Source organism: Pangasianodon hypophthalmus, chromosome 21 (genome assembly GCF_027358585.1).
Source record: "Pangasianodon hypophthalmus isolate fPanHyp1 chromosome 21, fPanHyp1.pri, whole genome shotgun sequence".
Lineage (NCBI taxonomy): Eukaryota > Metazoa > Chordata > Actinopteri > Siluriformes > Pangasiidae > Pangasianodon > Pangasianodon hypophthalmus.
Window position 1 is genome coordinate 21,284,878 of NC_069730.1, and position 21,176 is coordinate 21,306,053.

Consider the following 21,176-nt stretch of genomic DNA (forward strand, 5'->3'; position numbering starts at 1 on the left):
ATGTAGCTAATTGATCGCTCCTCTTGATTCTCCAGCAGTTTGAGCACAAATGCAAACGCCAGTACCTGACCCTGATCATCCATATCCTCAGTCCTCAACATGGAGCGACTGCATGAGTCCAACACCTGAAACTTCTCCCCACTGACACACACACACACAAACACACACACACACACACACACACACACACACACACAGAGGTTCTGAATCAAATAGTTGAAACAAACAATAACTGCATGGTGACAGTGTTATCAATAATTCCAAGTCTTACCTAGAATTACAGGACAACAAATGTGGCTTTGCGTGGTGGTGGAACTTAGAAAAGTACTTCAAAAAATCCAGAATTCTCTTATGCTTGTTGTTATTTATCATTTTTCTTGCCACATGTATGAGATTTAGAGGCTTTAGAACAAGCATCCTATTGTTCCAATAATGATTTTCCCTAATTATTTGCGGGAGATGCCTTCCCATGCCTATCGGTCAGTTATCTGAGTGTTGTGGCTGTGTGTGTCGCACACTGATGACATCACTGCTCACCTGGAGCTGCGCTTGGTGATGAGCAGCAGGTTATTGAACAGGAACAGGTAGAGGGGATGGAACAATTTTCGGCTTCGCATAGTGCGAGTGCTCTTCGGCCCGGACATCTGCAGAACCTCGCCCTTCTTGAGGAGCCACCGGGAGTGAGATATCACTGGCACAGACTGGGGTCAAAGGTCAAAATCAGGGTCACACTCTTCAAAAGCAGCTGCCCACCTTGTGTTAGTGAACTTCACACTGCTTTAAGGTTAATGTTAATATTAATGCGTTTATGTGTTTGATTACCTTCGATTTGAACTCCAGAGTTTTCTCGATGCTGATCAGCTCCTCAGTGCGGCTCATCTTCTTCACACCTTCATTACACTCCTTCACAATCTGACACACACACACACTAAAGTGAGTGCTGATGTCAGCTCAGTGACTGTAATACTACAAAATTATGATGTGAAGTTTCTTTAGGAAGCAATCTAAACTCTACCCTTAAACTCTATTGCTACACCCTACACCCTAAACCCTACACCCTACACCCTACACCCTACAACCTACACTCTACACCCTACACTCTACACCCTACACCCTACACCCTAAATCCTACACCCTACACCCTACACCCTACACCCTACAACCTACACCCTACACCCTACACTCTACACCCTACACCCTACACCCTACACTCTACACCCTACACCCTAAATCCTACACCCTAAACCCTACACCCTACACCCTACACCCTACACTCTACACCCTAAATCCTACACCCTAAACCCTACACCCTACACCCTACAACCTACACCCTACACTCTACACTCTACACCCTACACTCTACACCCTACACCCTACACCCTACACTCTACACTCTACACCCTACACTCTACACCCTACACTCTACACCCTACACTCTACACTCTACACCCTACACCCTACACTCTACACCCTACACTCTACACCCTACAACCTACACTCTACACCCTACACTCTACACTCTACACCTTACACCCTAAACCCTACACTCTACACCCTACACCCTACACTCTACACCCTACACCCTAAATCCTACACCCTAAACCCTACACTCTACACCCTACACCCTACACCCTAAATCCTACACCCTACACCCTACACTCTACACTCTACACCCTACACTCTACACTCTACACCCTAAACCCTACACTCTACACCCTACACCCTACACTCTACACTCTACACCCTAAACCCTACACTCTACACCCTACACCCTACACTCTACACCCTACACCCTACACCCTACACCCTACACTCTACACCCTACACTCTACACCCTAAACCCTACACCCTACACCCTACACTCTACACCCTACACCCTACACCCTACACTCTACACCCTACACTCTACACTCTACACCCTACACCCTACACCCTAAACCCTGAACCCTACACTGTAAAACCTAAAGTCTACACCCTAAACCTAAGCTACACTACATAATAATCATAAACTCCACTAGTAAAACTTAAGTTTCGTGCTGGGTGATAATTATGCAAATTTGGCAGGCAGTTACCATGGCAACGATGAGACCAGACATGGCATTGTTCACACACACTCACACACTCACCCTCTCAAGCTCCTGATGAGCCTTTATAGCGTTTGTCTCTCTCTCTGAGTTCTCCTCCACCTTCTTCAGAATGTTCTGAAACACACACACACACACAGACACACACTCATTATGTTTGCATCCGAATCTGACTGGCTGATTGATGCCAGTATTTAGTATTTGATTGGCTGATTGTTACCTGCACCAGGAGTTTGAGGCGTGTGATTCGCTGGAAGGGGAGAATCAGGAACGAGGTGAACGACAGGCCTCTGACTTTTGGCTGATTCTCCAGAATGGCCATGTTCTCCCTGAACGAAGGATTCTCCTGTCTGTAACACACACACATACAAGCACACATGGTTATATAAACTCCTGCTATGCATGGACACACACACACACACACACACACACACACACTCACAGGATGCGTCTGTAGTTCTTCTCCTGATAAACCTGGTTGATGACGTAACTGATGAAGACGTCGAAATGGTTAACGGCGTGATGATGAACGATGTCACAAACATCAGAAATCTGCAGTGACTCCTCGATCCGGTGCTCCAGATCCATCAGGAACCTGGAAAAAAACATACGTCATAAAATAAACATTCAGTCCATCACACTGCTGTAATAAACACACAAAACTGGAATAATAAATCTAATAAACGTAATTTATGGCAGCTGAAACCACATGCTGCTCAGCTAATAATAAACGGATTAGAAAAAGTTTTCTGTAAGGAGATGTTTATGTAACATTGATGGAAGGAGTCTCCAGTGTCAGCGCTTTGTAACAGTCGGAGGTAAAGCTGTAACTGTAAGTTTTCCGACGTCTTCAGGACAGAGGAGTTTACGCTTCTTTGCGGTTTCTCACTAACATGCGTAATAAGCTGCGTTTTTTTTTTATTAACTTGAAGAGAGAGAATAAAGAGGCTGGTGAAGGAACGACTGTTTATAGCTGCTATAACGTAAGCAACAGGAACTAACTCATTTCACTGACGTTCCGCAAAACAAACAGATAACTATAAACAGATAAAAATATTTGATGTTCTTTGATAAATAAAAAATTGTAGTCGTTGGTAAGTTGCTGTGGTGTAAGAGAAATAACACACTTGGGGACGTGCTGTTATAGGAAAATAATCAACTTCAGGGTGCTAATTACTCACTTAACTTGTATATGATCAAATATCCAGCTGCAGGTTAATATTTGTTGTTTTACACACACACACACACACACACACACACACACACACACACATACACATACACACCTCTCGCTCGCCTTCATGACATCAGCGATGTTGGAGAACAGGAAGTGCATGTCTGATTGGCTGAGTGTGTTAATGAGCAGTGGGTTCTGAAGGAAATGAGATTCCAAAAGCTCCAGACTTTTATAATACGACGCTTCAGATGTCACCAACTCAAACATTGCCTACAACGAGTGAGACAAAGAGAAAGAGAGACAGAGAGAGAGAGAGAGAGAGAGAGAGAGACTGAGTGACAACAAAATAAAAGACAAGTTTATACTTTGTTTTAATGTTTTAATAATAAATACATTGTGTGTGTGTGTGTGTGTGTGCGTGTGTGCGTGTGTGTATGTGTGTGTGTGCGTGTGCGTGTGTGTGTGTGCGTGTGTGCGTGTGCGTGTGTGTGCGCGTGTGTGTGTGTGTGTGTGTGTGCGTGTGTGCGTGTGTGTGCGTGTGTGTGTGTGTGCGTGTACCTCCTGCAGTATGACCTCTCGTTGAGGGAGTCTGTGTAAAAGGCCACTGTCCTGCACGGCCTCGAGATTCTGCCATAAAGTCAGAGAGCGAGATGAGTTACGCAACTGCAGCTGCAGTGCAGGGGCCGTGACCCCTGACCCCACTGTAACCCCTGACCCTGTGGTGACCCCTGACCCTGCCTCCAGGCCTTTCTCAGGAAGTGCATCTCTCTGCCGCCTCTGTTCGATTTCCTGCTGTTCTGAAGAGTCCCGATACTCCTGATACAGGAACGCTAAACACCCACACACACACACACACACACACACACACAGAGGAGGTAAACATTATACACAATAACACCTGGCATGTAGTGACTGTAACATGTTTATTAGCATCAGCGAGAAAGAAGATCAGCTGATGATTAAAACAAAATTATTACTAAATAACAGAAGATCAGCTGATGGTGGTGATGATGGTGAAAACACTTCAGCAGCTGCGGACACTGCGTTAATGACATCACCGTTATAATCGCTAGCTGATGCAAAATCATGCAGAGAAACCTTAAGAAAAAGGAAGCTAATTTATAAAAAGGAAGCTAATTTATTCTGCTGGAACTTTAGAATCCACTGAGCCTGTGTTGATACCTCCTACAGCAGCAGCAGGAGAACGCAGGACCTCACACCCACACTGCTAACACACACTGATAATAACACTGCAGAGGAAACGTGTGTGTGTGTGTGTGTGTGTGTGTGTGTGTGGTCTCTCTAAAGGTGACTTTGCACACAGTGAGATGTTGTATAACGTCCTTCAGGTGGGTGTGATTATATAAGGAAGTGGGACTGAGAGACAGACAGAAAGAGAGAGTGAGAGAACACAAGAGCTTTAGAGAAAGACAGCAAGAGAACGTGAGAGAGAGAGAGAGAGAGAGAGACAACTAGAGAAATAGAGTAACTAGAATACATTTTGTGAGAAAATTCACACTGACTGTAAATACACACACACACACACACACACACACAGAGTGTCATTCAGAAATGCTTCAGTATTCATCAGGCACTTTGTTATCACATGCTAATAAAGCAAATACATTCACACAGACAGCCGAGTTTGTGTGTGCATGTGTGTGCGTGTGTGCGTGTGCGTGTGTGTGCGTGTGCACGCATGTGTATATTCACTCACCAATGCTCTTCACGATGTTTAAACCTTGGCTGAAGTTCCCTCGTGCCGTCTCTCCGCTTGTCACCATCCTGACAACAATCAAAAAGTTCTTACTGTGTGTAGAAACACACACACACACACACACACACATACACACACCCACACACACACTGTACCTCTTACCTGTGTGTGTTGTTTTGTGCGCTGACCATGCGGTGTGTGTGAATGTGTGTGTATGTATCATTGTCCTGCATGCTGCAGGCTCGACTTGTGTGTGTGCTCAGTTCCTCCATCTCTCCTCTGAGCCGCCAATCTCCTGTTTCTAACGGTGACCGTGGGGAAGCTCCGCCTTCTCTGGTGTTCCCGTTGCTTGGCAACGCCGCTCCATAATGTGGAGGCGATGGAGGGCTGAATAAAAAATAAACACAAACACACAGTGATTATGCAAGCTGACCTTCATTTCAAATGTGTGTGTGTGTATACGTGTGTGGGTGTGTGTATGTGTGTGTATATGTGTGTGTCTGTGTGTATATATGTGTGTGTGTGTGGGAGTAATTCTCTCAGGTTCCTTCAGGTGCAGCAGCTGTCTTTCTCTCTCCCTGTTCCTGTCTCTCTACCTGTCTGCCACTCTCTGTTTTCTCACCGTTGTGTGTGTGTTAGTGGAGATCTGATTGCAGCTCTGGTCCTGCTGGAGTCACGTGGTGCTCTGGGTGAGTGGGAGGGGCCTATGGAGAAATGGGAGGGGTTAGTGCTAAACCAGGAAGTGAGACAGAGCTACATGTAAAGTTAAAGTAAAATAACATCAGGATATAGAACTGATAGAATGTAGGTCTGGAAGACAAGGAGACTCAGAGACAAGGAGACTCACAGACAAGGAGACTTAGAGATAAGGAGACTCACAGACAAGGGGACTCAGAGACAAGGGGACTTAGAGACAAGGGGACAGGGTGCTGTGGGATTGGTTACTTGGAGACGTAGAGAAAGAGAACTATAGACAGGAAACACTTCATTTCTCTGGGTTCTGTCAGGCTGTAACAGTGAGATGTTGTGTAATGTCCTTCAGGTGGGTGTGATTATATAAGGACGTGGGACTGAGAGACAGATAGAAAGAGAGAGTGAGAGAAACGAGAGATATTTAGACAGACAGACAGACAGAAAGAGAAAGCGAAAGAAAGATATTTATAGATGGAGGGAAAGAGAAATTAGAACACAATGATACACAACTTTAACACACTCAGGAACAAACATTTCATCTAGAACCATAAAAGGTTTTTCATTCGTCCTTCGTGGGGAATCCTTAAAGGCTCCATGTAGAGCACAGGTTTCCAAGTAGGCTCCACGTGAACATGCCTTGGAAAGGTAGAACCATTAGGGGACTGGGGGATTACGGACGCACGTGAATTTCCGCTCTGAAACATTCCGTCAGTGAGAGGGTTAAAAATGTACTGAAGGTGATTCAGAATATTTTATTACTGATTAACTATTTTATCACTTTATGGATGATTTACTTTAACAAGGAAGTAAATTTATTCACACTCCCCTATAGACTGCCTGTGTTTGGGTTCTATAGACTTTGGACTTAAATCTCAAATCAGCCAAAATGTTCTCATAAAACACGTGGCAGAACACACACACACACACACACACACACACACAGGACAAAATTGAATGTGCATGGTTTACATGAGACGCTGTGGTGTTTCTTCACCTCCATCTCAGCTGTTATATTATTATGACCCATTGTTGGTCACTACCTCTTCCACATTCAACACACACATTATTGTTATTGTTGAACCTGTGCTCCATTTATACGGAGGCTCCTTACGTATTTAATACTCTTGCAGTGTGTGTCTGAAAGCAGCATAAGGACGTATATCTCTGTGGGAGTGGGGGTGTGCTCAAGCACTGACTGTGAATAGGAGAACAAGTTGCAGAGAAGGAGCAGGTGTGAGAGATTTCACCTGTGTTGTAATTTACAGTGACTGATTTATTCTCTGTGTGTGTTGCAGTGAGTGGCTGGTGAACCCGTGATAGTGTTGACGCTGAAAGAGAGATGACCGTGAACTTGACCGTGAACTTACAGACAATGGAAACATTGTGTGTGCCTTTTGTTTGTTTTTTCCACTACAATTTATTTTTCTAAATAAAGTGCTAAAGGTCGATCCAGTAAAATACTATATAGATAAAAAGGACCAAATCATTCTCTTGAAAGCCTGCTGCCGTTGTCCTTATTCCCCTCGCTACCTGACAGAGTGTCACAGTCAACTAAAGGCCCTGAATGTGTGTCACAACTCACATAAATAAATTCTGTTCTGAATGTGATTAATGCATGGCCTCCTTTGTGGTTATAAATATCTGAATATGATGTGATAATTTCGTAAATCACAACAGAAGATTAGAGCGTCACAGTAATCTCATTAAAGAGAATATAAACACATTCTTCCCACATGTGTTTTCAGTTTTCAGTGTTACATTAAAAACTGGGTGTGAAGAGTGTTAACTACCTGATATTACTAATAACACACACACACACACACACGCCACCCAGACACAAAACAATTAAACTCGTTCATCTGGTTTGGACTGTTTCAAATTTTATAGAAGGGAAACAACATGACGTGTGAGTGTGTGTGTGTGTGTGTGTGTCTGGGAGAGAGAGAGGGAGAGAGAGAGAGATAGTGAGAGTTTTCTCTTCAGTTCAAAAGGCACAGAGTACTGATCTTCTTGTAGAAATGATCAAACTGAATATTGTCTTTTTAAAATCATAAAAGTGTTGCCGAAACTAAATATGACAGATTTAGTTAATAAGTAAGACAGAGTTGGGTTGTTGAGGGAAGATTAAAGAGCGTATTTTCTCTCTTTATTTAAAAAGCGTATTTAAAAAGCGTATTTTCATGAATTTGATATATGCTAACATATTCAGTAACAAGTTAATCAGCTAGCCTAATTACCTAGCATATCACCCTCATCTAATACTTAAATGGAGATACACAATCAACCTTAACATTAAAATCACTGACAGGTGAAGTGAATAACGTTGATTATCTCGTTACAGTGGCACCTGTAAAGGTGAGGGATATATTAAGCAGAAAGTGAACAGTCAGTTCTCGAAGTTGATGTGTTGGAAACAGGAAAAATGGGCAAGCGTAAGGATCTGAGTGACTTTGACAACAGCCAGACTGTGATGTTTAGACGACTGGGTCAGAGCATCTCGAAAGCAGCAGGTGTTGTGGGGTGTTCCCGGTGTGCAGTGGTTAGAACCTACCAAAAGTGGTCCAAAGAAGGACAACCGGTGACCCAGTAACAGGGTCATGGGCAGCCAAGGCTCACTGATGCGTGTGAGGAGTGAAGGTCCGTCTGGTCCGATCCCACAGAAGAGCTACTGTAGCACAGATTGATGAAAAACTTAACCCTGGATCTGATAGAAAGGAGTCAGGACACACAGTGCAGTGCAGCTTGCTGCGTATGGAGCTGCGTAGCTGCAGAGCGGTCAGAGAGCCCATGCTGACCCTGTCCACCACCCAAAGCTCCTACAATGGGCACGTGAGCATGAGAACTGGACCATGGAGCAATGGAAGAAGGTGGCCTGGTCTGATGAATCACGTTTTCTTTTACATCATGTGGACGGCCGGGTGCATGTGTGTCACTTACCTGGGGAAGAGATGGCACCAGGATGCACTATGGGAAGAAGGCAAGCTGGTGGAGACAGTGTGATGGTCTGGGCAATGTTCTGCTGGGAAACCTCGGGTCCTGGCATTCATGTGGATGTTACTTTGACACGTACCACCTACCTAAACATTGCTGCAGACCAAGTTCACCCCTTCATGGTAACGGTATTCCCTAATGTCAGTGACCTCTTTCAGCAGGATGATGCTCCCTGACACACTGCAGAAACTGTTTAGGAACGGTTCGAGGAACATGACAGAGTTCAGGGTGTTGACTCGGCCTCCAAATTCCCCAGATCTCAATCCAATCGAGCATCTGTGGAACGTGCTGGACAAACAAGTCAGATCCATGGAGGCCTCACCTCACTACTTACAGGACTTAAAGGATCTGCTGTTAACGTCTATAATGAGTGTGTGATTATAGCGAGTGTGTGGTTATAGCGAGTGTGTGATTATAGCGAGTGTGTGATTATAGTGAGTGTGTGGTTATAGTGTGTGATTATAGAGTGTGTGATCACAGTGAGTGTGTGTGATCATATATTATTATATCATATATTATTATAATAGTTTGAGTGTGAATGGAGTCTGAACAATAAACAAGAACTGAAGAAGAAACAGTGTGTAATAACATAACTGTACTACACAGACAGCAGTAATATGAGATAATAATAATAATAATAATAATAATAATATAAACTTTAGCATACTCTCATTGTCTTGTTCTTGGGCTTGGCCTTGGGCATGTCTTTTCTTCCTCATGGAACGATAAAAACGAGAATTGCGTCTGATTGGTGCTCGTGTGTTCAACTGCTCTTCATCATCGTCATCCTCATCATCATGGTGATGGGGAAGGGGGGCTTTAGGGGGATCTTTGGGACTAGGGACATGACTCTTCTGACCCCACTTGCCCCGGAACAGGGCTGCAATTGCCATGGCGCTGCCCTCTAACCCCGAAGGCATCAGTGGCTCTGGGATCTGAATAGCAGAAACTCCATCTGATACACACACAAACACACACACACAAAAGATGACAAACACTATAGACACACACACTATGCACCAACTAAACCCATGCAATACACTACACACATTGTACATACTGTACACAGACTATACATATACAATGGATGTAAGAAGTTTACACACCTCTGTTAAATTTGCAGGTTTTTGTGATGTAAAAAAAAAGAAACCAAGAGAAATCATGTCAGATCTTTTTCCACCTTTCATGTGATATAGCAACCAACGACATCAAATTAAAAATAAAATTGAAATGTTTTGGGTTGGGGGTGGGGGGGGGGGGGTGATTAAGTCTCAAAAAAGCACAGGACGTACCTCCAAAATAGATGAAAGGACAAGAAGAAACTTATGGGCTATGGGGTAGAGTGGATAGACGGAAGCCTTTTCTCACAAAAAAAAAAAAAAAAAATTCCAGTCCAGCATAAATCACCCCAGAAAGATGTCTTTTAGTCTGATGAGGCCAAGGTAGAACATTTTGAGCATAATTCTAAAAGATATGTTCGGTGCAAAAACAAGACAGCTTATCACCCAAAGAACACCATACCCATGGTGAAGCATGGGGGTGGCAGCATCATGCTATGGAGCTGCTTCTCTTCAGCTGGGGCTCTAGTTGTGAAAGAAGGAATCATGGATACCAAACACCAACCTATTTTGGCCCAAAATAGTTAGACAGAAAATGAAGAAAAATTTCACCTTCCAGCAGTGTTTGGCAAATGCCCAGTCATAGCCTAGATCTAAATCCTATCGAATGGGACGACTTGAAGAGCACAGCGCACAGAAGATCCCCTCCCCAATTTGAGAGCGCTACAGCATTTTTGTAATGAGATAATCAATGTTATTCACATCACCTATCAGTGGTTTTAATGTTATGGCTAATTGTGTATCTCCATTTAAGCATTAGCTGAGAGTGATATGCTAGGTAATTAGGCTAGCTGATAAAGTTTTTACTGAATATGTTCGCATATATCAAATTCATGAAAATACTGAAGAGTGGAATAAAATTGCCAAATAAAGATGTGCTGTGTTACAAGCAAAAGGTGCTTTAACAAAGCATTAGCTACAGGGTGTGTACACTTTTGCAACCAGTTTATTGTCTTTCTTTTTCTTTTTTCTTCCTAAAACATTTCTATTTGTTTTTTTACTTGAATCGTGTTGGTTGCTATATCACATTAAAAGTGGAAAAAGATCTGACACGATTTATCTTGATTTTAATTTTTTACATCACAGAACCCTGTAAATTTAACAGGGGGGTGTAAACTTTTTATATCCACCGCACTGTACATACTGTACACACTACACGCATTGGGCCTCATTTATTAAGGTGGATACAAATGGATTTATTCGTAAACTGTTTGCAGGACCATTCACACAAGAAATTTTGTATTCATGAAAATTCCATAATAATTACTGCACATTTATATATGGATTACAATGTGAAGGTTAAATATATTTAATATATTTCAATTACACACAAAAATAATGAACATCGCTCTCTCTCTCTCTCCTTGTCGAGCTACATGTTACTCCTGCTGTCTGATGAGCGTTCTTCATCTGAGCATTACTTGCTGATGTTGAGGACAGCCCCCACATGGATAACCTAAAGACTGCCGTGAGATTGCTGTAGATGGTATCAGTTGGACAGCCTAGTGATTGCACTTCCTAAAAACTAGAGTTAAGTCTCATATTTTATACATGCTAATATTAGATAAGATACGAAATGTAATGTCACTAAATAATGCAGAAAAACTAGTTCACGCTTTTGTTATCTCTAGGTTGGATTATTGTAATGCCTTACTGTCTGGATGTTCCAGTAGGAGCATAAACAAGCTCCAGTTAGTCCAGAATGCAGCAGCGAGAGTCCTTACTAGAACCAGAAGATATGACCACATCACCCCTATCTTATCCACACTGCACTGGCTCCCAATCAAATTTCACATTGATTATAAAATACTACTATTGACCTATAAAGCACTGAATGGTTTCGCGCCACAGTACCTGAGCGAACTTTTGGTCTTTTATGATCCACCACGCCTACTCAGATCAAAAGGTGCAGGCTATTTGTTGGTACCTTGAATAGTGAAGGCTGCAGAGAGCTTTCTCTTACAAAGCCCCACAGTTATGGAACAGCCTTCCACTTAGTGTTCGGGGCTCAGACACAGTCTCAGTGTTTAAGTCTCGGCTGAAAACACATTTGTTTAGTCAAGCCTTTAGTGAATAGTTTTTTTTTTAGGTAAAGGAGCAGGTCTAGAGGGTTCACAGGCATAGAGTGTTGTGGTGAACTGGGATGTTTGGATGCTGTCGCCCCCCCACTCTCACACGTTCACTCAGGTTTGTCGACGGTGGAGTGGCTGCTGCTTTATGTCCCAGGACTCCCTCATGTCTGTGTTAGCTTCTGGCTCTCCCTTTTAGTTATGCTGTCATAGCTAGTCTTGCCGGAGTCCCTGCTTGCACTCTGCACACAAAGTACATATTCTTTAACCATATGTGTCGAACCCAATGCCCACAGACCAAATCTGGCCTGGAGCCTTGTTTCATTTAGCCTGCATGAACTTGAAAAAAAAAATACTGAAATGGCCCATAGTACACCATTGCACAACATTTTCACACTATCCATGATTCACAGCAGATCTGTAGTATAATGACCGTCATTGTACGGCGTGCAAGATCACATCTTGGTGCTTAACTAAAACTGATGAGTGGCAGCCTTTTTTTCCCATCCAAAGGGCAGTTACTGTAAACCGCCATAGATACATGCACTCTGGTTTCTATCGCACCTGGCTTGACTGTAGTCTAAAATCAAAGGTTAAAATCTACACCTGTGTGGTGTGCTTGATGTAAGTCACACTTGCATTGAAAAACGATTCAGAAGCATGCTGTGTGTTGTGCTAACAGTGGCGTAACCAGAAATTCATTTCGGTGGATGAAATATGCAAAAAAAAAACCCACACAATTGTTTTCCTGATCTGTAGAATTAAGTGTGACATGCTCATGCATTTCAGGTGGATATCAGACATATAATTTCATATAATCTGCATGTATTACTGCACTTTTATATCTAGAACATGCTTTGGAGTTTAAATTGTCTATTTTATTACATTTACAGCATTTAGCAGACGTCCATATCCAGAGCGACTTATAGATGAACTTTGGAGTCTCTATCAAAAAACATATCCTCATGCTAGTTCACTCGGTCAGGGACTAAGAGCATCATCAAGAACATTTAGTGAAAAACAGTTGTTCTATTTTATTGGCATTAAAGAAAGAATATAAAAAATAAATTTCTCATAAATTAAGAGAAATAAAACTAATCAATCAATTATGACAAAAGGCGGTGTATAAATGGAGGACGGGCCGGTCTGTCTGCGCAGAGCCATAAACAGTAAATAAACACCTCAGCTGACGGAAGATTTAGTGCTTGTTTCTTATTACTGATATTATATATTACTAATATTATATATTACTAAATATTTTTATTGCCACAGTATGGAGTCAAAATAATTTCCACTTCTGTTTGTCAGTCTTTACCCTGATCAATTGTTTTGTGCTCCCAGCTATCTGTGCACTTTATCATTTATGAAGTTTTGCGGTTGTCACTGGATGCAAATGCTGTGTCGGGAAAGCGCTTTACACTTTACGGGTGATTGGCATTTATCAACATACGCTTGCAAGTACGAACAAAATCAGTCTTTCCAAAACTGTAAATTGGAAATTTTTAGCTTGGTTTGGTTTACACAAACATTTATATACAACTTCACTAAAAGATGGATAAATGAGGCCCATTTTACATTCAGTATTCTATACACACACTATACACACTATACATATATATATATATATACACACACACACACACACACACTATACACACTATACACATTGTACATATACAACACCCACACTATATATATATATATATATATATATATATACACACACACACACACACACACACAATACACACTATATACTATACATACTCTGTACACAAACTTTAACACACATCTTAGCACGCACATACTCATATTTATACACACGCACACACACACGCACACTCTCCCTCTCTCTCTCTGTCTGTCTGGTCTTAGTTACCTGGTGTGTGTGTGTGTTAAATGGCCACCGTTCCACAGTCCTCACTTGTCTCTTTCTCTGTCTGTGTCAGTGTCGTCCGTGTCTGTCTGCTCACCTGCCCGAGTCATGAGTCAGTAAGTCTGTTCTTCCTGTCTGACTCTGTGAGTCTCGTCCTCCACCCTTTCCTCTGTCTCACTGTCTTACTGTTTCGCTCTCACTCTCTCTCTCTCTATGCCAAACCCTGTAAAATTCCAAGCCTCTCCCTATGTGTGTGTATGTGTGTGTGTGTGTATGTGTCTCACCTGAGACACAAAGAAAGAACAGGTGTGTCAGATTCTTTCACTTCTTTTCTCTTTTCTCTCTAAAAAACTGACGTCTCATGCCGCAGGCTCTTCATGTGTAAAGTGTGTGTGTTTATGTTGTGTAAATGCTGTGTGTATGTTACACTTCGTATTCCCCCTCACACCCTGATCACTTGACAGAGTTCAAAGGTCACAACTCTTTCAATGCAAGAGCAGAAAGCACTCCCCTAATGGTGATGATTTTCCAACTGTGAAAGTTTGCAGTAATAAACATGATAATATCTCCAGGATTAATCCTTCATAGAACCTGGAGAATTCAAAACAGGAGTTCCTCATGGCTCAGTTCTCAGTCCACTCTTGTTCAGCGATTCGCTCTCATGGCTCATTACTGTCTTTCTAACATCGCATGCTGATTTAAGATCCACCACCTGAAACTGAGCCACCACACAACAGAGCTGATCTGTGGCTCGGATTCCTAATGCACGGTCCGTCCGGCACCTGGCGTGGTTTTAGATAGTGATCTCCACTGCTCAGATCATGTCACACACCAGATCCTGCAGATTTCTTCTTCAGAACATCAGAAGGATTTGAGTTTTTCTGGCTTAAATCTTTGTACAAGCTCAAATTATTCAGTGTTTCATCTCAGTGGTGAAATTGCACTTTATTTTGCACTGGATCATCAATGATTTATTCTCCACCAAACGGTGGCTGGAAAAGGGAATGGCATTCGGGAAGAAGCAGAGCCATAAACACACAGATGAACCATGTTTACTGTTAATGAGCTGCTACTGTAGAGCAACACACACCCCTTTGAAGCTGAAACACTGCCACCTGGTGGGCGGAGCTAAGTGGTCATGTATATTACTTTAATTCACTTTCTCATTAAAGTTTGATTAAATGATCTGTTAGGAAACAACTCACCAGTTAAACAATTGACAAAATCATGAAATATCACCTTCATTTGATTTGATTCTTTTTGGATGTTTTATGAATATTTCACAATGAGAAAATACAGCAATGTTACTGATTTTCATATTAATGCAGTACATACAATAAAAACAACTCACTGAGCTTTATCTTCATCTTCACATTCAGCAAGCGCTTTATGCTGGTCAGGGTGTGGCGATGGATCTGGAGTCTATCCTGGCTGCAAGGCGGGAATACACCCTGGATGGGATGCTAGTCCATAGGAGACGCTGAGTTTTATGTACATTTATTTTACGGCACAGAGATAGAAGACATTTATGATGAGGACAAAATGACATCATCATCTAGAGTTATAATACTGAAATGTGTGAGGTAAACACAGCATCATGCTATATTATGACTGACTGGAGCCTGCCTGAACACAAAATGAGAGCATGAACACATGTACAAGATTCTCACTTCGCAGTCAGGTCTTCAGTCTTTACAGCAACTCATGGCATTTATGCAAACACAACGCTGTGATGTACAGAAACAAGACAACATGACAGCAGATAATGTGATAAATGTTTATGCCACGATGTCGGTAATGTAACACAGGGTTTAATGTGTTATTTTTAGGACGATAGGACGATATCGCTGCTCCATCAATAGCACATGTCCTCTACAGAATTTCAACACAGTTACAGATTAAAAAAAAAACAAAAAACACTGAATTTATGAAAACACACTGAAGCGTTACACGGTTTAAGCAATTATGTATTTTGTCCTCATTTATATTTTTATATTTTGTAGTCTACTCACCTGTACACTTTCCAGAGTGTTGATTGGATAATGGTATTTATGACTTCATCATGATGTAATGAATCAGTTTAATTGTTTTTAGTTGTAATTAGTGCACAAGCAGGTTTTTAATTTCTCTACAATTTTCAACACTTTTATTTCTAATTAATGTTCACTAACCTTCACTAGTGGGGTCTACACATCGATGATGATGATGATTAACAACAACAATAAGAGTTAAAGAAGAATTAAATCTGCAAGCAGCATTTTCGGGGGCCAAGCACCCAGACTCAGTGAGCCACACATTCACAGACGCGCTATAATTGTTGCCGAAGCAATCACAGGAAAGCAGAGCCATAACTTTAGGCAAAAGTGATTGACGAGTGATGTGTAGTTTCACTCATGATGTGTGTGTTCTGACCACGAACAAATGCATAGCAGGGTGGCGTTGCTGCTGCAGCTGCGGCTACTGCTGTGACCTGTGGACTTCTCACCTCGACGCAGGGAATCCAGGTATCCAGGCTTTTAAATTTTGGACACAAGGTTCAAAAGTTATGACCATAAATTTACTTCCAAATTAGGCCAAAGTTTGACCCAATGGTGGCGCTAGAGCACTGGCAGCACAAATTTGGTCAGAATGTTCCTTAGCGCTCCCCAATCAGTGTGCCAAATTTCACAACTTTTTACCAGACGGTTCTATGGGCCAGAAGAAGAAGAAGAAGTGGAAGAAGAATAATAAGAAAAGGTACGCACATTTGGTGTTTGGCCCCCTAATAATTATAATAATAGTACTATATAATACTATAGTAGTAGTAGCAGTAGCACCCCATTGTATTCACTGCACTGTTGTTTGTGTACAACAGAATTTAAAAATTATCATCTAAATCATTTAATCTTCATGCATCCAAAAGAACAAAAAAATTAACACAAAATGTAATGAGAATTACAAATGCAGAAAATGGATTTCATGAAATAGACAAATGTTGTCTGGTGTACCGCACAAATTTTGAGCCTTTATGTTTAATGAGATTCTGATTCCAAACCAGAACTCGGAGCCAGATACAGAAAGAATTTTTACATTCATTCAAACAGGAAGTGGTTTACCAGCACAAAGTTTTTTATTCTGTAAAAGCAGAAGAGCTGCAGCTGCAATGCTGTGTGACAGAAATGTGTGTGTGTGTGTGTCTGTCTGTCTGTGTGTTTATTTCTAGCTGGAAACAGCTTCCTGTTCACACACCAACTCAGGAGTGCAAATGTTTTGGCCCTCATAAGAACATTCATTAACTCACTTTCAGTAAACACCTGGAAGAAACCCACACAGAAAACAGGGAGAACACGTGAAACTCCACACAGACTATTACCTGAGCTCGGGATCGATCCTGGAGCTGTGAGGAGACAACATGTTTCTCCTAAAGTTATAAAATCTTTGCAATGTTAAAATCACCCCAAGCTCACTAAAAGATGAAATGACAATTTTTAAAAAACATTTTGGCTTGGACTCTCTGCTCAGGTCGCTGATCTACAAGAAAGGGCAATAAAGTGAAACATAATTTGTTCCATAAAATTTATTTGACTCAGCAGCTCTTGTCTTACTAATCTTCTGTCTTACTTTTTCCTGCTTCTTACACATCAATGTGCAATTTCAGTGTCAGCTGTGTCTAAATCTTGCTCCCCACTGGACAGATTCTGAATCGAAAACACATTCGATGTTACAGCTGAATTAGGTAACCCGCCTGTTGTTGTCACTGTGGTTATTAATAGATTTAAATGTTTCCCATTTGTTAATACCAGTTAGTGTATGTAGCCACACCAACCACCACACTGAAACCCCCTGGAGTAATGTGTGGCAGTAAAATAAAACCACATGTCCATACGTAAACAATTCTAATTCTGCGCAGATTCATGTTTTATTTTTTTCCTGTGTGCCTCCGCACCTCTTAGTGTGCGCCACTGTGTGCTATAGATAAGTGTGTGTGCTGTCTGAGTGTGCTGGCTCTGGCATCTTGCTGTGCGATCTGCAGGTTTTCTTTCAGTATGAAATAATAACAGACTGCATCAGCGAGGCAGTTCACGCTGCTCACACACAGACTGACATGAACAAATTTACGCAGTTCATCAATGATGTCTTGACTGCTGCTCTGTTTAAAGTAGAAATAAAGAAGCACAGCAATGTGATACGGAATGAAACACAAGAGGAACACCACCAGGTTGCTGAGCACTATCTTTACACTCTTGTTGTTTCGCAGTTTAGCATCATTGGGGTTTCGTTTGCGTAAACCATGCAGGATTTTAACGACGTGCACCGAGCAGACTACCATGACGAGAGTGCTGCCCCAAAACACACACTCCACACACACTACGATCCACCGTTTCTTCCATGTTTCGCTGGAAAAGTTCTGGAAACAGAAGGACTTGTTGTTGTTACTGTTGTCCCCATGGAGATCGTAAACTGGGTAGCTAAACCCAAACACTAATGTCCACATAACTGCGCAGACGAACACAGCCTTCCGTATGGATCGCAGGCGCCGAAAGGGAAATTTCAGAGCGACGTAACGATCCACGGAGATGCACACACTCAGCAGAATGCTGCCGTACATGTTGACGTAGACAAAACTCTCAAACAGTGAGCAGGAAAAGCGTCCGAGATTCCATGGCCGGTGATAAGCCATGATTTTAAACGGCAGTGCGAGAAGGAGCAGGCAGTCATTAATGACAAGGTTCAGGAGGTAAACAGTGGATTCATTCCAGCGACGAACGCGGAAGAACAGCTGCCACAGGGCGGCCATGTTTAAAGGAAAACCAGCGGCGAGGACGGGAATGTAGAAGCCAAATTGAACACATTCCACCCAGTCTCTGCAGCCTGCCATGCTGAAACAGAAGCAAGATGAGAAACACACACACACTTCAGTCAAACACAGTGAAACAGCAATACACACTTAAACACACTGAATGAAACACACACTACAACAAGAGGAACACACACTGATGCACATAGAAACTTATGTTTGTTTTCTTTCTCAGCTCTACCTCAAGCTCCAGTTAGTCCAGAATGCATCAGCCCGCATCAGAACCAGAAGATATGACCACATCACCCCATCTTTATCCACACTGCATTGGCTCCCAGTTAAATTTCACATTAACTATAATTTAATTATAAAATACTATCGGTAACCTATAAAACACTGAATGGTCTCGTGCTGCACTACCTGAGCACCTTTGGTCTTTTACGATCTGCCATGCCTACCTCGATCAAAAGAAGCAAGATTTTCCGGTCCCTATAATAGTGAAAGCTACAGCAGGGGGTAGAGCTTTCTCTTACAAAGCCCCACGGTTATGGAACAGCCTTCCAGTTAGTGCTCAGGACTCAGACACAGTCTCAGTGTTTAGGTCTAGGCTGAAAACATATTTGTTTAGTCACAAAACATATTTGTTGAATATTTTTTCTCTTAGTCAAAGGTGAAGATCTTGGAGGGTTCATGGGCATAGAGAGCTCTGGTAAACTGTAATGTTTGGATGCTGTCTCTCTCTCTCTCTCTCTCTCTCTCTCTCTCATTCTTGAGCTGTGTGTGTGCTCCTGATGTCTGATGTGATGTTGGTGTCTGACTTCAGTTTTTCAGTGTCATCTTGATTCTTTAGATTTGTGTTTGGGCTGCTGTAATCATAAAGACTGACCTGTGCTCATCCCAGGGCTCTTATTCACAATCTGCTCATGTTGAACATCCTGTAAACACACTCAGTACTGTTTATCCTTACTCTTCTATACCGGAGTACTGTACTAATTTATAATCACACTATCTGGTGTCACCCAGAAGAGTATTTTGTGTTAAAAATGTTATACAAGTAAAATTGAGTTGAATTAAATTCTAGTTCCTGTTTGACTTTACATACTACCTCAGGACCTGATCTTGTTCTGGTTACAATTCCTACATCCAGTTATAGTTCATCGTACTTCCTTATCTAGTTCCATCTTAATGAAGACTGGAGCTGGATCGGGAAGCTCAACTGGTCAGCTTAATTATAATTATTTCTGATAATGAGCTTCTCACATCTAAAGACATGACTGTTAAACGTATAGTTTATATATAATGCACTTCTGCATTTATAAAAGAGTTGTTTGTACAGTATGTTTCTTTCTCACCAAGCTCGAATTATGGTGAATATAAAAGATAAAATCAGCGTATTATCAAGTCTTTCAGGTGAGTTTGAGCTATGAAGCACCAGCACATGTCCAGTGTGGCGTGTTCCTGAGAATTGTTAGATTAGAATGTTTCAACATCAGTTCAAACTGATTTTTTTTTCTTTAATGAGAATTTTACACACACACACACACTCACACACTCACACACACACACACACACACACAAAAAACACATGTATTCTCAAAATTGTCCCTGCTGATGATCATTACTTTATTATATGCTTTTCATGTTCAATTCAATTCATTTAATGACTGTAATAAAGTGCTGTTTATTATTATTATTATTATTATTATTATTATTATTGCTAGTTCTGTGTTTTCTGTTCTCGGTAAGAACGGCACTGTGACCCTCATGCTGTTGACTCACACATGAGCGGCGTAAAGGACTTTTATGTTGAATTAAACTTCATCACATTTTTAATATCTGAATGAAATAACAATAATTTGAATATGTATCAAGTTAAAAATCCACTTACATGAAAACTTTAGCCTCCAGAAAACACCACTGCCATCAAAGACGAACAACGTCTGAGTTCTTACTTCCTGACTGCTTCTCTGTGTCAGTCTGAGAAATGTGAAAAAACCAAAAGGCTGTCGTGACAGTTTGACAGTGAGAGTGAGAGACAGAGGCTGAGAAACAGATAGAGAGAGAGACAGAAAGAAAGGCTAATGCTGTACTAACTCCTCTCTAACAGGCTTTTAGCTGGATGGATCTTTTAACACTTACCTATTGAACTAACATGATGATGTTTCTGATGTAAAAACACTGTACTTCACTGTGGATAAAGTCTCTGCTGTAAATGTAAATGTAATGTAAATGAGAGGCAGAGAGATAGTGGGAAACAGTGAGAGAGACTAAACTTTGGTTTCTTTTTCATTTTCATTACTAAATGACCTCATTTTAATGTAAAACAAACGTGGGTGAGCATTTATGCACCAGTACACACACACCACACCTGCACATGCACTCTCTCACACACACACACACACACACAAAGCCAACTGTTAAATTCGTTTATTAAAGACTGATAATGTTTCACATTTATGTGATATTTATCACAGCTGATTTGTGGGAGAATTATCAAAATAATACAGGAAGATATAAATATATCAAATCAAATAAAAAAAATAAAATACAACATACAGTGCCTATAAAAAGTATTCACCCCCTTGGATGTTTTACCCTTTTATTGATTTTATAAATCAATCATGGTCAATATAATTTGGCTTTTTTGACAAAAAAAGAAAATGACAAAAAAACC

The 21,176-nt window shown here is 41.4% G+C and overlaps 2 protein-coding genes across 3 annotated transcripts in view; both read right to left on the minus strand.

The window, feature by feature from the left end:
* ngef (neuronal guanine nucleotide exchange factor) overlaps positions 1–14,119 on the minus strand; it is a 16,808-nt gene extending 2,689 nt beyond the window's left edge. Inside the window, exons 1-13 of one of the 2 annotated variants that reach the window (XM_034314905.2) lie at positions 14,010–14,119; positions 9,330–9,617; positions 5,601–5,682; positions 5,141–5,365; positions 4,979–5,046; positions 3,820–4,091; positions 3,371–3,531; positions 2,527–2,679; positions 2,305–2,434; positions 2,127–2,201; positions 823–912; positions 538–701; positions 1–141 (exon numbers count right to left, since the gene is read on the minus strand). The exon at positions 1–141 is cut by the window's left edge and continues 18 nt beyond it. In XM_034314905.2, the coding sequence (XP_034170796.1) occupies positions 1–141; positions 538–701; positions 823–912; positions 2,127–2,201; positions 2,305–2,434; positions 2,527–2,679; positions 3,371–3,531; positions 3,820–4,091; positions 4,979–5,046; positions 5,141–5,365; positions 5,601–5,682; positions 9,330–9,582 (1,814 nt within the window). In that variant the 5' untranslated portion in view covers positions 9,583–9,617; positions 14,010–14,119. Of the gene's footprint in view, positions 142–537; positions 702–822; positions 913–2,126; positions 2,202–2,304; positions 2,435–2,526; positions 2,680–3,370; positions 3,532–3,819; positions 4,092–4,978; positions 5,047–5,140; positions 5,366–5,600; positions 5,683–9,329; positions 9,618–13,728; positions 13,932–14,009 lie in introns of those variants that run through there. The other variant, XM_034314904.2, reaches the window with a different exon arrangement.
* Positions 14,120–16,709: 2,590 nt separating this feature from the next.
* gpr55a (G protein-coupled receptor 55a) lies at positions 16,710–20,675 on the minus strand. The gene is made up of 2 exons (XM_053227396.1): positions 20,391–20,675; positions 16,710–18,584 (listed from the first exon to the last, which is right to left on the minus strand). Exon 2 carries the CDS (start codon positions 18,581–18,583, stop codon positions 17,654–17,656), a length of 930 nt encoding a protein of 309 aa, XP_053083371.1. The 5' UTR covers position 18,584; positions 20,391–20,675; the 3' UTR covers positions 16,710–17,653.
* Positions 20,676–21,176: the final 501 nt, after the last annotated feature.